General features: G+C 46.7%; 1 protein-coding gene across 1 annotated transcript in view; it reads left to right on the forward strand.

Moving 5' to 3' along the window:
- Positions 1-14,257, forward strand: part of LOC103254507 (glutamate receptor ionotropic, delta-1-like) — an 18,497-nt gene extending 4,240 nt beyond the window's left edge. The window contains exons 3-5 of the mRNA XM_021709780.1: positions 9,729-9,890; positions 11,359-11,478; positions 14,081-14,257. Coding sequence (XP_021565455.1) covers positions 9,729-9,890; positions 11,359-11,478; positions 14,081-14,257 — 459 coding nt within the window. The remainder of the gene's footprint in view (positions 1-9,728; positions 9,891-11,358; positions 11,479-14,080) is intronic.
- Positions 14,258-14,878: the final 621 nt, after the last annotated feature.

Raw genomic sequence — 14,878 nt, forward strand, 5'->3', positions numbered from 1 at the left:
TACCACACCCAGCTAATTTTTGATTTATCGTAGAGATGAGGTCTCGCCAAGTTGCTCAGGTGGGTCTTGAACCCTCAGGCTCAGGCTCCCAAAGCGCGGGATTACAGGCTGAACCACTGAGCCTGGCGAGACTGCAGGTCTTAACTCAAGTTAAACTGACTCTAGATGCCTCTTTATATAAATATATATAAATAAAAGACTTTATTAAAGGGATATCTATCTCCATTGGTTGCATTTGCTTCCTTGTGAGGCAAGTATGATCAGAGGAAAATGTGGATTTATTTACTCATCCTGCCCAACAACTATTTGGGCAGCTCGTAGATTCATCTCATTTATAAGCTATTCCCTTCAAGTTTCCTCAATAGCTATTACTACTTCTTTTTTTCTTAACGACAGTGTAGAAGGCAAACTAATTTCTACTAGCCTCTAGCTGTGAGATTTATCGAGAAGACTCTAACATGTTTAGAACAACTAACTCAAGGAACAAAAACCATTTATGTCATGGGTTATTAACTTTGTCTTGATGAAATTAATGAAAATCCTTTTGGAAATGGAGCTCTCTAAGTTCATCTTTAGTTCTTCCTCCAGACGGCTGCTCTTGAGATGATAATTCTGGTTTAGACCAACAAGAACAGGGAATTTTTGCAAGATCATCCATCCATCTCTTGGCTTCTCTGCTGAGCTGGCCTCGGAAACTCCATCTTCCTCAATTAGGGCTGTGGTTAAGGCGTTCTATGCTCTATAGTCAACCAAGAACTATTATAGCAAATCAATTTGGTTCCTATTTAGTAGAAAGAAAGTCCCTTGGAAGCAAAATACCTAAATACAGGACTTCTTGTTGCTCCAAAACCATTGTACTTACCAGCATGCAATACTGTTTTTTATTTTTCCCTACAAAGCACTGTCTGATTTGGTTGTTTCTCATTCTTGTTTCCTTGACAAGTTAGTTTAGGGCTTGTCTGACTCAACCAGTAATAAAAATGATAACCAGTTCCTCAGAACCCTGAGACTTTGCTAAGATTTCACAGATGCCTTTGCTCAGAGGAAAATCTGCAGTGTACTCTGTCTTTGGAACCGCATTGCCCAGCGACTTCAGGGCTGCAACAGACATATTATCACATTGCCACCCCATTTATATTCAAATGTGTTTCCAAAGGGTGACAGGGAAATTATATAAACTGTGTTGTCTGGTCACTGTGGAGTCGGATCCTTGAATTAAGCTGTGGGGGCTAATGTGGTATTATTATAAAATGCTCCCTCAAGTTGGAATTTCTCATCTCTGTGCATTTTAAAATTGTTAAATGGCTTGATGGAATCACTCCTTCTTTGTGCTCAATCTATTAAAGCATTTCGGTTCCCCTCCTCACAACATTCTTATTTCTTCAGGGCTTTCTATACTCTTCTCTGACTACATGGTTTTTGTCAACCTGTCAATAGAAGCCTTTCCTCTGGAGCATCACCAAGTGTCACTGCAGCAGCTACTTTGGATTTCATGTCACTTTCAGTGGCTTACTTAACCCTGAAGACCCAGATGGGATCATTTAACAAGGAGAATGGAAAAGCCTTTGTCAGAGACCATTGCACAGGTGTTCTCCTTGGGTGCAACTGGTTGTTGTTCTGACTGCAGGTGGCCACGTGTGCATTTGGAGCCCAGAGAGCCTTGGGTATGGAAAGATGCCTCTCTACTCTCCATGCCATTCCCTCAGATTCAGCAGCGAGCAGAGCTTCTCCCAGTGTCCCCTTTGCCCTCTGCCACCATCTGCTTCCTCCTGAGGCTTTGCCATAGTACCCTCTCAGGACAGGTGGGCTGGCAGCAGTTTGGCAGAGAGACCCTGCCTGGGATGGATTCTTCAAGCTGTGACATCTGGGCGTCAGCTTGTCTTCCCAGCTAGACCCTCTGTCGGCTGCTTGTCTGACTTTGCTGGGCAACCAGAGCCTGTCTGAGGATGTGGTCAGAGGTCAGCTCCTGCTGTTTGCCTCTGTAATAGCTCCCTGAACATTCCACTTTGCTTGATTAATGACAGAGGGAAGAGAAAACTGGTCTCTTTAGAAACCTGGGGGAAATGCAGCTTTTCTTAATGAAAACATTTCCCACATTTTCAGCTTTGGTGTTGGGAGGATAATGGTCCGGTTCTGACCCTAGCCTGTGATTCATCTTCCTTTGCCTTCAAGGATGATTTTTACCTCGATAATGCAGATGCACAACAATTCCCTGGGCCCCTAAAGCATAACAGACGCAAGGCTGGAGCACCCTAATAAGACGTTACTGAAGTCTCAGATTTACTATGAAGATGTGCACTGAGCACCAGGAAAGGCAGACAGCCTGGCTACACCACAGGTCCGTCCTTCTATCCTCCAGAAGCTTCTCTCTTTTGGTATGATGGGGACAGAGGCTTCTGTCAGAAGCCTGCTAACATCCAGATCAGCTTGGGAGCAATAAGAAGAGCTCAATACATTTCACGGAGGGAGGGGGTGCTTATAATTTCTTCACCTCTGTTTCTAATCTTGCTTCTAGGACTCTGTAAGTGACCAGAGCATCTGGGCTTCTGATGTGGTTGTCCCCATGCTTCTGTGTTTGCCCGGGTGGGAAAACAGTACCTTCCTGGTTCCAACAGGACAACAAATCCTCGTGTGCACAAGACCTCCATCATGGTCTGAATGTTTGTGTTCTCCCAAAAATCATATGTTAAAACTGAAACCCCAAGGTGATGATATTCAGAGGTGGAGCCTTTGGGAAGAGGATTAGCTCAGGGAGGGGGAGCCCACGTAGATGTGATTAGTGCTCTTCTAAGAGACTGAGAACATCAGAGTTTCCCCCCTTTTACTAGGTGAGGACACAGAAATAAGGTGCCATCTATGAATCAAGAAGCAGTCCCTCATCACTGAGTCTGAGTCTGTGGACACCTTGATCTTGGACTTTCCAGCCCCCAGAACTGTGAGAAATAAGTTTCTGTTATTTATAAACCACTTAGTCTATGGTATTTTGTTTTGGTGGCCTGAGTGAACCAGGGCAGCCACCAAACCTCAGGAGTCTCAGAGACAGTGTTATACATGGCAGGGGTTGGGTGGGACATTCACATTGTAGCTACACAAACAGCCTTTGATGTTCTAAGTTCCTTCCTGCTACAGAATGTTCAGTGTTCCTGAACACTGCTCCCCTGCCCCCAGTGCTCCATCATCTTTCTATCTTGCTGGCTTTCCTCTATTTTCTCCCTCAGGGTTTTGGCTCTTCATTTCCTCATGAAGATCAATTTAATAATCTTACTGGTACCCTTTGCTCCTGCTGACACAAGATATTTTCTTAAGTAAAATATAGTTACTGATGTGATGGGAGTCCTGGTGTTAACTTCTTAAAAAATAAAATCAATATTTTCATTCCTGAGCCTCCATCACACACAGACACACACACAGACACACACACACACACACACACACACACACACACACACACACACACACACACACATATATATACATTACACACATGTGTGTGTAGTGTGTGTGTGTGTGTGTGTGTCTGTGTGTGTGTGTGTCTGTGTGTGTGTGTGTGTGTGTGTGTGCGTATTTACAGACAGTATCTTTCTCTTTTGCTCAGGCTGGAGTGTTGTGGCGTGATCATAGCTCACTGTAGCTCTGCTTCCTGGGCTCAAACAACCCTCCCACCTCAGCCTCCTAAGTAGCTACAACTACAGGTTCATACTACCGTGCCTGGCTAATTATTTTATCTTTTGTAGAGAAAGAGTCTCACCATGTTTCCCAGGGTAGAAACTTACTTTAAGAACCATGTTCAGAACTATTCATTCAACTTTCATTAATTCCATGAACACTGATTTAAACACTTATTATGTGCCAATTCTTATGTTAGACATTTCACAAGCCCATCAAAATGGAGAGTTTTAATCTCCATTTTGTAGCCTGCATGTGCAAATGACTAGAGGTCTGGGAGAACATGGACAGAGTTCATTGTGCTGGAGGCAAGGTGTGACTCAGAAAGGAGGACAGCCACCAGGGCATTGCTCTGGGTCGTGTGCTGTGCATCCAAGAAAGGCAACTTTGTGAGGTATGGAAAGGGAGGGCTTGAGGCTGGAGAAAATGTAACATGTAGTTACTGTCTCCTTAGGGGAAAATGAGGGTGCTTGAACTATGCTGCTGCAGTAGGGGGTGATCATTTAGTGAAGGCATCAAGGAGGCTTCCCCAGGATGGAAGCCCCTGAGTTGGGCAGGAGATGGATACAGGTGGCAGAATGCCCTGCATATGCTTCCATGCGTGCTAGATTGCAGTTGACCCTTGCTCCAGCCATATCTTGCTTACCTTTTCTACCTCCCTGTATGCCTGGAGGGCCTCCTTGCAGGATCCACTGTGCCAAAGGCTCCCATAGCTGAGCCAGTCCCACAGTGCAAATGTCTGGCCTTTGACCTCAGTGGGCCATGCTGCCTCCCTTTTAGAAACTGGGGTCAGGGTATTACAGAGCTCCCCCCACTATATACACACTCTTTAAGCCTTTAGTATTGGCACCTCTTATGAAACATCCCAGGGACAGAGAAGTAGGCTTTCCCTCAAAAGGAAGACCTGTAACACCTGAGGCCAGGCAGCTCTAAAAGGCTTTCCTCAGGCCTTGTGGGCGGTGGTGCTATGACTGTGCTGCTGGGGCCAGGAGAAGGCCAGGGGCATGTGCCCTGGTGCCCAGGCAAGCAGATTTCAGGTGGGACTGGGGATTAATGCTCAGTACAATTCTTGCTCAATCCCTAACCCACAAGCTGCAGAAGCCAGGCAGGGCCCTTGCCTTGCCTTTGGGCGCCTTTAGGGCCAAGAGCCCTTGGAGGAGAGGATCAGTGGTGTTGGCCAATATGTGTTCATTTTCCCAGTAGTCCTCATATTCTGTGTGCAAGACCTGTGGTGGACTCCAGCTACTGGAGACACTCTGGGAAGAGCCCACAGCTTTCATACATTGAAGTCAGGAGCCCACTTAGGTCCTTTATTTGCCCCTTCCATTCCTTTCTGTCTCTTCTCTCTCCAATAATAAGAATGCACAGATAGAGTTTAGGACAGTACTTGGCAGAAAGGGTTATTACCATCTGCATTTCACAGGAGAGTAAATCAGGGCTATCCGGAGGCCCAGACACATTGTATTTTATTGTCATGAAGATGAGTCGAAGAGTGTTTAAATGGCTTGCTCAACATCACTCAGCAAGTGAGTGAGAGTGGAGATTTGCATCACCCACTCAATCAACACTTATTGAGTGCTTGCTATATCCATGTGCTGCTGTAGACACTGGGGTCCAGCAGCGAGCAAAGCTGATCCAAACCAAAGCTCTTGCTGATACTATTAGACCACCCACCTAAGCTATTCACAGTAGCATGAAAGTCATATTACATGATATTGAGTGAAAGAAGAACTTGAAATAAGTCTCTAGGATGGTTAAATAAGCCAGGAAGTCCCTCTTCCAGGTCTCTTTCCACTCAGAATAGAGCTCCCAGGCTCCCTTTTCTGGCCTTGTCTTTACTCCCTCTGGTGTCTCTGACCTGGTTCTAGGTCTTTTGTTTTGCAGCAAGTCTCTTCTCTGTTCTGCCCTTGGCCTAGGAACTTTGACCTCTCTTTGGCTTCTGAAATTTACTTTCACTTGGAATGTTATTTTGGTTCCTATAACTTTGTGCTGTGGTGTTCCTGGCTAGCCTGCCCTGTGCTCCTGTTTGCATGGGGATGCAGGTTTGAATAGTGATAGTATCTGTTCTGCTTATCTTATCTCTGCTAATGAATTCTGTGCTGTGCCTTATATGAGATGCAAGGAAGGGAAGCAAGGGCTCCTTCAGATCAGGCCCTACTTCTCTGCCCCTGTGGCCTGTAGCTCCAGTCTGAGCTATTGGCTCCATGTGGTCAACAGTGAGTGAGTGTCCATGCAGCTGGGAGCCTCTCTCCATCTAGACTTCTTTTCCTGTAGTAGGAACTTGGCATCACCAATCTGGACACTGGTATTGGCCATCTGCTCTGAAGAAAGGCTTCTCTGAAGTTTATCAGGATCTGGATACCATGGGCTGCTTTTCTACCATCTGCTCTTGATTTTTTCCTTCAAAAATACCTTCTCTGGAGGGTTGTGAGAATAGGACCTCCCTACCCTCTGCATCCTCACCAGTGAACTGTTTGCCAAGGCTGGTTTTCACAAAGTAGGTCACCTAAGTGAGGATGCTGAGGTTGGAGAGCAGATAGTGGACGCATAGATCAATAATGAAGTAGTAGCTACTGCCCAAGGCCGGGAGAAGTATTAAGACAGCAGTATAGGAGAAGAGGCAAGAATAAGTGGAGTAGATGGAAACAGCTCCACGGGTGGGTCAAGAAGATGTTTTCAGGAGGTTAAGAAAAAAGCAAATTGCTGTTCGAACAAAGGAAGCTCTCTCCCAATTCAAAGTTAGTGACAGTAAATATCTTTTATTTGCTGTTTTCTATATTTTCTCTTTTTTGTGCCACATGATTAATGTGTACCTTCTTAGCAGAAAATTCATCCATTCATTTATCCTTCCTCCCTCCCTTCCTCCCTTCCTCCCTCCCTTCCTTCCTTTTTTCCTTTCTTCCTTCCTTTCTTCCTTCCTTCCTTCCATCACTTCGTCTATTCATCTATTCATTCACTCACACACTTATCCATCCATCTGTCCTTTAATTCATGCATGTATCCACCACGTATTCATCCACCAAAGATATGTTAAGCATCAGCCATGTGCTTTGGTTGGTGCTGAGTTCTAGAGACAGCACTTAAGGAGCTCAACATTTGTTGAGGGGAACACATTTATGAACTGACAACATGTAGTATATCATGGAAGAGGGTACATCCAGGGTGATGGGGGGCAGTGGAAAGGTCTATTTGTGTCTGGAAAAAGCATTGCTCAAGCTTGTTCTTGTGAACTCGGATGCATTCACCCTTCCAAGCAGACACAAGCAGTCTTGTGGGAGACTGAGGGCTTCCTTTGCCCTTTCTGAGTTATGTTCTGCTTTGTCCTCTTTATTGAATACCTCTCTGTATTCATACATGTGTTAAGTATCTTAATTCATTGTGAATAGAAGTGCTGAAGGGAAAAGGGAAATTCCATTGGGTGCTGGTCTGGGCCACAGCTGAGGTAGTACAGTGGGTTCTGACTAGATATGTGAGTGTGTGTATAGGTGGGACCCTGGGTCAAAGGGTTCCTGCTGGCTAAATAGTATCTGCTATGAGTGGGTAGCTGGGAGATTTATCTCAAAATGAATGTCTTGAGAAGAGAAATCTTCACATTATCAAGGACTCTCAGCTTTGACTTATGCTTTTAGGGAAAAACAAAACAAAACAAAAACAACAACAAAAACAAGTCAATGCTAAATAGATTGCATTCCCTTATAGTACCATCTCTGTTACTGGTTTGTTTTCCAGAGAGGGGGAAGACATGTCAAAACAATTTTGTGGTGGTGAGCGGTCCTGAGGTCTGGGGAGCCGACAGGAACAGGGAGTGAACTGATTTTACTCATTGAGGAAATGGTTCTCCAAGCCTCAAGGGGCTGGGGATGTGATTCTGTTATGGTTCTGTTCCAGGTGGTGGGAATAACCCTTCTCCCCTTTGTCATATAATTGCTGATATACCACAGAACCTGAAGATGGTCAGCCCAGGTACTGATCTACTGCTTCCCCTTGGTGGGAAGCCCTAACTTTAGCACACTCCTACCACCTATGCAACATCTGGCCCATGCCTCACCAACTTCTTACACTTACAACTTGTAGAAGAACCAGTCATGCTGCCCATGGTGGTCAAAGCAAGGACACAGGACAGTAGCAGAAAGGACAGGGCCCTTTAGCCTATGCACAGAGACACCTACAGGGGGAGCAGTCAGCTCTGCTTGGATGTGGCATGCTGGGAATGACCCTTGAGGACTAGCATGAGCAGCTGGATAGGTATGACATGGTAGATGTCTATGATGCCCTGTACCACCTTCCTTTGGTCCATTTCGGACTTTACCTTCAGTTGTAGGGGAGAGCTTTCACCACCTAAGTTCTTGTCTATGGCTCTGCTTTTGGGGCACCTTGACTAAGACACGTGAGGAAATAAAGTTTAGGCAGAGAACAAGGCATGGAGGTGTTCTTGTAGTGTGGAGACATATTGGGGAGGGGTGGGAGGTGAGACTCGGGGAAGAGGGATCCTTCCTGCAGCCCTAGGAGCCTATTTGATCTTCTCAGGAGTCCTGTGAAGCTGACATGGTTTCCTATTTTTATCGGGTGATTTTGTTTTTCTGAAATATTTTTAGCAGATGACTTGCTGCTTATGTGTTCAGAGAATGGTCCCCTTGACCCACTTTGGCTGAGGGTGTCTGTGCAACAGTTATCAGTGGGGGCCACACACCTGAGAAAGGGTGGATGTTACCTCTCCCTCTCCCCCTTCCCTTCTCCGACTCTCCTTTGTGCTCTGATGCCTTCATGGAGGACTGCAGTGGCACGTGAGGGCAACATCCAAGAATAAGGCTGCCCTCTTTCCCTAGAAGTCTCCTGCTGGGCCCTCAAGAGGGTGGGTGCTGGCCTTCCTGCTTATCCAGATTAGGCTCCGTGATATGAATGGTGAGTCAGATCTGCCCAGCCCTGGACATCACAGGCGGGTTGGCCCTTGATGCTGTGGTGCCACACTTCACACTGTTATTCCAGTTTCTCACTCACAGCCTGAATCTCCAGAGCTCTGAGGCGGGAACTTGTCTCCTCTGTGACCCAGTTTTACTACAGACAAACTAAGCAGAGTGGAGGTTCTCAGATGGACACAGATGCAAGTTCCAAACATGTTCCCTTGAATGGCAGTGACTTCACTGCTCAGCAGACATCAGAATCTCCACCTCTTATTCATTTTCCCTGCTGCCATCTGTTTACTCAGGCCACCATTCACCTTAAACCTGTGCAGTAACTAGAGTAGCCTTTCTTTGGCCCAGGTTTGATCACTAGTTTTCTGTGCACAGACACACCAGTAGTGGCAGCCTTCTCCCTAAAGTCACCTTTGTTGCTATTCCTCTTTAACATGTCCCATAAGGCTCTGCATGGCTCCACCCTTGCCTCTTTCCTGATTCTGCCCTGTTTCTTCTCTATGCATTGACACAGTCATCTTGAACTGTTTTCAGTTCCTCTATCCTGAGCCAATGGTGGCCCCTAGGGCAAATCCAGCACATTGCCTCTTTTGGTAAATAACATTTTATTGCTACATGGCTGCACCTGTTAGTTTAAGTATTGTGCATGACTACTTTCAGATTATAACAGAAGAATTGAGCAGTTGCGAAAGAGACCACAAAGCCTAAAAGCTTTACTAATTGGTTCTTTCCCCCAAACTCCGGTGGACCCTGCTCTAACTGGTCCTGCTCCTTGATACCTTCATGCCATTACAAATGTTGTGCCCTTTCTTTGTCATACAATTCTTCTACCCTGAGCTTTCTGCCCATCCTCCCTTCCATCCTTCCTTTCCTGAGCAGATAACTTGCCTGAATGCATGTCTCAGATACTGATAATGAGGGTCGTGTTGATGTATGGATGTGACATACAGGCAAGATCTTATCCTACTCAGAACTCCAGCATTTGGCTGGGTTTTGAGTAAACACCTAGAAGCCAGAAGATCTCAGCATATCTACTAGGCACCACATCTTCGTGTTGGCATCCCATGTCTCCCAAGCTTTCTATGGGTTTCTCCAGTGTTCTCTGAAAATGCACCCATATAAAGGGTTTCACTGCCTCTATCTTCACAGATCTCCAACCTCTACCTGTACGACAGTGTTCTGATGCTGGCCAACGCCTTTCACAGGAAGCTGGAGGACCGGAAGTGGCACAGCATGGCAAGTCTCAACTGCATACGGAAGTCCACAAAGCCTTGGAATGGAGGGAGATCCATGCTGGACACGATTAAAAAGGTGTGTGTAAGGGGGCACCTTCCCTGGGCCAAGACTGAAGACTCCCTCTATTCCCCTACTCTCTTTCCCCTCCAGCAGCTGGACTGAAGCTCAGTTCTATGTAGCTGCCCCAGCAGGACCCTTCCCAGCTTCTTTCCTTGCCACTCTTCCTGTCCCAGCATTTGAAGACTGAATGAGCTGTGGTCCATGGATATGTGCTGTCATTTCTGTCTTCAATTTAATATAAGGACTTCAGATACCTATCCCAAATCTGCCAGATATCTCTCCATACAGGCTGCTACTCTCTTAGAGAAGTGGTCTCAGATGGTACTGCCCTGTCCTGGTCAGCTAGGACCTCAGTGTGTGTGTGTGTGTGTGTGTGTGTGTGTGTGTGTGTGTGTGTGTGTGTGTGTGTGTGTATGTCCATGTGTGCACATGTGCACTTGTGATGCACTCTGCACTTGTAATGTGTTTCATGTGCTGAGAAGTTACACCAAGTTAGAAGACTGGATTTGAAGTGAATTGAGTAATCCATGGAAGACTTGTTAGAGTGAATTGACTTTTAGAGACTTAAAAAGAGCATTTAGGGAAATCTATAGCATTGGGAGTTTAGTCACAATAAATTGCGTGTGGGGTTTCAACAGCGGTGAACATGTTCTGGTGTTGGTATGATATCTACTGCAGCCCAGAATGGAACTGGGGCCCCTCCTGGGCCAGCTCAATCTCTGGGACTTTCTGGGCTCACAGAATCTATGGGAGACAAGTCTGGATGAGATACCCCCTCCCACCCCAGGCTTGGAGAGAGAAGGGGGCTCACTATAGCTCTCTGAGATCCCCACTGCCTGCTGCTTCTATGGAGCCCTCTGAGTCACTAGAGACACAGGGACAGCAGCCAGTCTGTGTCAGATGCCATGCTTTGTACATTTTCTCCTTCAGTTCTTTGGGCTCCATGACGTGGAGCTAATTAACTTTAGGCTGAGTCTGAGTGATAGGCATTGTGCCCAAGGTAGCACAGGTGGCAAGGCCAGGACTTGAGCTGGGTTGGCTTCCAATGCTCATGCTTGCTGCCCTGCAACTCACTACCATGTATCTGATATGGCTCTTGTTGACTTTTGACTTCCCTATTGGGTCAGGCTAAGGTGAGCCCCTGGAGCAAGTTGCTAGGGGAATACTAAGCTTCAGGAGGGTAGGGACAAACATTGTCTCTCTTTAATCTCATGGCTAGCATGGTGCCTGGCACAAAGCAGAAGCTCCACACATAGGAGCTCCACTGCATGAATGACAGGCACAAGCTTTAGGGATCTTCCCTATAAGCAAGTGGCCTGAGAAGTACTGGTTCTGCTGCGAAGTCCTAGGACTACTGTTCATGGCCTCAAGAACCTGGCTGCTCCCTTCTTGATGATTTTCTTCTTCTAAGTCTTTGGGACTCCATCCTCTACCCCAATCATGTTTTCCCCACCTTCCAATGGTTTTTTCTCTTCTCCTGCAGGGCCACATCACTGGTCTCACTGGGGTGATGGAGTTTCGGGAGGACAGCTCCAATCCCTACGTCCAGTTTGAAATCCTTGGCACAACCTATAGTGAGACCTTTGGCAAAGACATGCGCAAGGTAAGCCTCGGATTCCCCACCTCCTAATCCTCCTGTTGTGGTGCCATGGAAGAAAGCAACAGCTGTGGAGCACCTGGTTCCCAGCAATTGTTATCAGGCACAGATATCCCTCTCCCAGGCTCTTTCTGTTGGTGCTGCTGTCGACTGGTGTTTCTAGACCATGCTAGGCAGGAAGCATAGAGAGGGCTCCAAGCAGAAAGTGAGGGCAGTATTCTCTGTGAGTACAGCGGGAGCCCCTGGAACAGCTGGGTCCTACTGCATGGACTAGGAGAGCCTCTGGGAGGGTGGAAAGGACAATGTGTTCTTCAGGGCAGTGAAATCAGCCCAAACACAAGGACAAGTATGAATTGTGGGTGAGGCAGGGTGAGTTGCACAGTGAGGAGGGTAGGGGGTTTTTAGCCAATCCTGTGATGGGCGATAGAGCCATGGGTCTGTCATATAAATAATTGAAGGTTCAATAATTGGTTGTGACACAATGTCCAACACATATGGTTTAATGACATTTTCCAGCTCAGGTTTGTTGATGGCATTCTAAAGGAAATTGGCTGGTGACTATTCTGTGTGCCTCTGGAGGGCCAGGGTGTGACCTTTGATGTCAAGCAAGTCAGGGCTGGTCTATGATGTCAGTTAGGGATGCCTAAAACTGTGAGGCTTGCTGAGGGGATAGGACTGGGTGGTCAGCATTGGTCTGGGTTATGGCCATAAGAGGAAATGATTTGTGTTGGAACTCCTACCTGGTAAGGGGTGTGGGGGTGTGTGGGTATGTGTGGGGGGCTGTGTGGGTGTGTGTGGGGGGGCTGTTATTCTAGTCACTCTTTCATGAATGAGCTTGAAGAGTATAGCTGCCTGTGGAAGCAATCATTCATATCTACATGGTCCTTGAGTACTTGCCTTGATGCCTGAGTGTTCTTCTGAGGTTAGTGACAATGTCCTGCCTGCTAGCTCCTTCAGTACTTCCTACGCATCTTCTTTTAGTGGAAATGACTGTGAGGGTCGCTACCTTGTCCTAGGTAGCTGACTTGAGTCCTGTCCTGTGCAATTCCCATGCCTGGGCCATACTGGCCGCTCCATGTGCCTGAGACGGGGGAGGCACTGTGCCCTTCACTTCTTGTTTCAGGTGTCTGGGCCTTTAGTGTTGCCAAGGCAACACTCCTTAAAACTCTGAAGCCAGTGGCAACTGGAATCTTTCAGTATAAGGAGCTTCCGTGCAGGAGACCTGAATGTAATTGAGTTGGAAGGGAAGCTGATTTTCAAGTGGGCTTTATTTTAAAATGTATCCTTTTGTCATTTTAAAATCTGCCCTTAATAACTGCATATCCCAGTTATCTGTCTGCTTGGCAGCTTATCGCTGTTAAGGAGAAGTTATCTGGAAAGCAGGGAATGGGATTTACTGTAGCAAATGTTTGTTATTCAGGCCCAGGGTGCATTAAAGCAAGTCTGGGAGGTTTCAGATGAAGCAAGGAGAGGGGATTAGGATGGTATCATGGGGGCAGGGCACCAGTGCAGGCAGGGCTGAGTGGTGGTTCCTGGTAGAAGATGGGGCTCTTGGGCATGGGACTGAGAAGTCAGGGCAACTTACAAATAAGGAATCCTCACATAACAGGGGAAATAATTGAGGGTGAGTGACAGATCTGAGGGTAGGTGTCCTGAGCCACACAAAGGTAGTCACAGATCAGCCATCTAAGGAGCCCCTGAGACTGCAGTTCTCTAGGCCATGCATGATTCATAGCTGCTGGAGGAGCAGGCTGGGCAGACTCTAGATGCTGTTATGGAAAGCAAAACCAGACACAGACCAAGTAGTTTCTTTAAGACTTAAACCAAGAGGAATCATTTAAATTAAGGAGCAAATGGATCCTTTCTTAAACTGAATACCCTGGAGAGAAATCTCAGGGAGGGTGAGTCACCCAGATGTTTTAGATTAAGTGGCATCAGGAGACTGTGGATTACTCAGCTCCTTCATTGGAAGGAAGGAGTGGGTGTTTGCCTTGCACTGCAGGGTGCTGGACAAATACTAATTCAATTATCTCATCCAGGAGTGTTGGATGGCAAAATCAAAGGTCTGTGTCACCAGCTTGCTGTGTAACTCTAAGCAAAATATTAATTGTCTGTGTTGTACTTGGAGCTGTCCGTCATGAATCTGCCACCAGGGGCAGGTTTTGCTGGAAAGTCACTTCCAGCTCTTATAGGAATTGGCTTGACATTTGTCTTGGAATGAGGTGTTCTGTGCTTGTTTTTGGAGGTATGTTTTTGCAGGACTCAGTACTGTAACAGGAGCTTTACAAAGTTCTACTGGGCTTTGATCATCTTTACTCAGACAAAGGAGGGTCCCATAAGCTTGTCCATGCAATTGTCCTTGGCTCATGATATGAACTCTGACAGATCCGTCAGAGGTCACCTGTAGTAAAGTTTGCAAAGGTGGGGTGTGTGAGAAGCTGCTTGGTGTAGAACAAGAGGGAGTGGAGCAGGAACTATTGAGCTTCTACTGTGTCTAAAGGCACATTGTTGCCTCATTGATGGATGGACTTTGTGTTGCTCCTGGCTCCACCTCTTCCTCTCTTGAGTTTTTCCACAACTTTCCTTTTCCGAACCTTCATTTCCTCAGATGGAAGTTGCAGATAACTACTTGTTGAACGGAGGGGTCAGTCAGTGTAATGACACTGTAGCACTTGACAGTGAGGACACTCTCATGTGGCATGGGGTATCAGCTGTGGGCTGTATATCTTCTCTGAGCATACCTACCTTAGACCTCAGAAGAGCAAAGAGTCACAGGCAGGCCTAGAACTTAGTCCCCTTTCTCACCATGCCTGGACTGCAACTTCTCATCACTCTGTGTCCAAAGCCAAAGGCCAGAGATGGGAGGCCCCCTTGTGCAACCCTGAGCGGGTGCAGCTGGAACCACTAAGCTCTGTGTGCCAGGTCAATACCAAACTTCCTTTCTGTGTCTGAGAGCGGATGTCCACTCCTTATAAAGACCAAAGGCCGAGGAGAATCAGTGGACTTTCACCTCTGATGAGGCTTTACTTTCACTGTTTCAGTGTTGGTGAGACCAATGAAAGAAAAGAAACATGGTTGTCTTTTTTGTTTTTTTCCCCCCACATTCATGACTTGCCTGGATGGTAGCACCAGTTTACAGCACTGAGGAAAAACATTTCTATGACCTGATTGTCGAGGCTGTCTGCCTTTCTCTATCCTAATAACACTGGCTTTCCCTTCCACTGACTCTGGGTCCCTGGTGCAGCAAACTCTGGGAAAGTTGCCAACTGCTCACAGGCCCTTTGAACCTCATTTTCCACCGAGGCATCTGCCTGATTTATGACTCAGTGGAGGGAACTGGGTCTCCTCATATAGCAGGTTGGGGAAGTGGATGGGAGCATTCAGAAAGCCTGTGGGTTTGCTTTAT

The sequence above is a fragment of the Carlito syrichta genome, unplaced genomic scaffold (genome assembly GCF_000164805.1).
Source record: "Carlito syrichta isolate Samal-C Ts95f unplaced genomic scaffold, Tarsius_syrichta-2.0.1 Scaffold282758, whole genome shotgun sequence".
NCBI classification, from domain to species: Eukaryota; Metazoa; Chordata; class Mammalia; order Primates; family Tarsiidae; genus Carlito; species Carlito syrichta.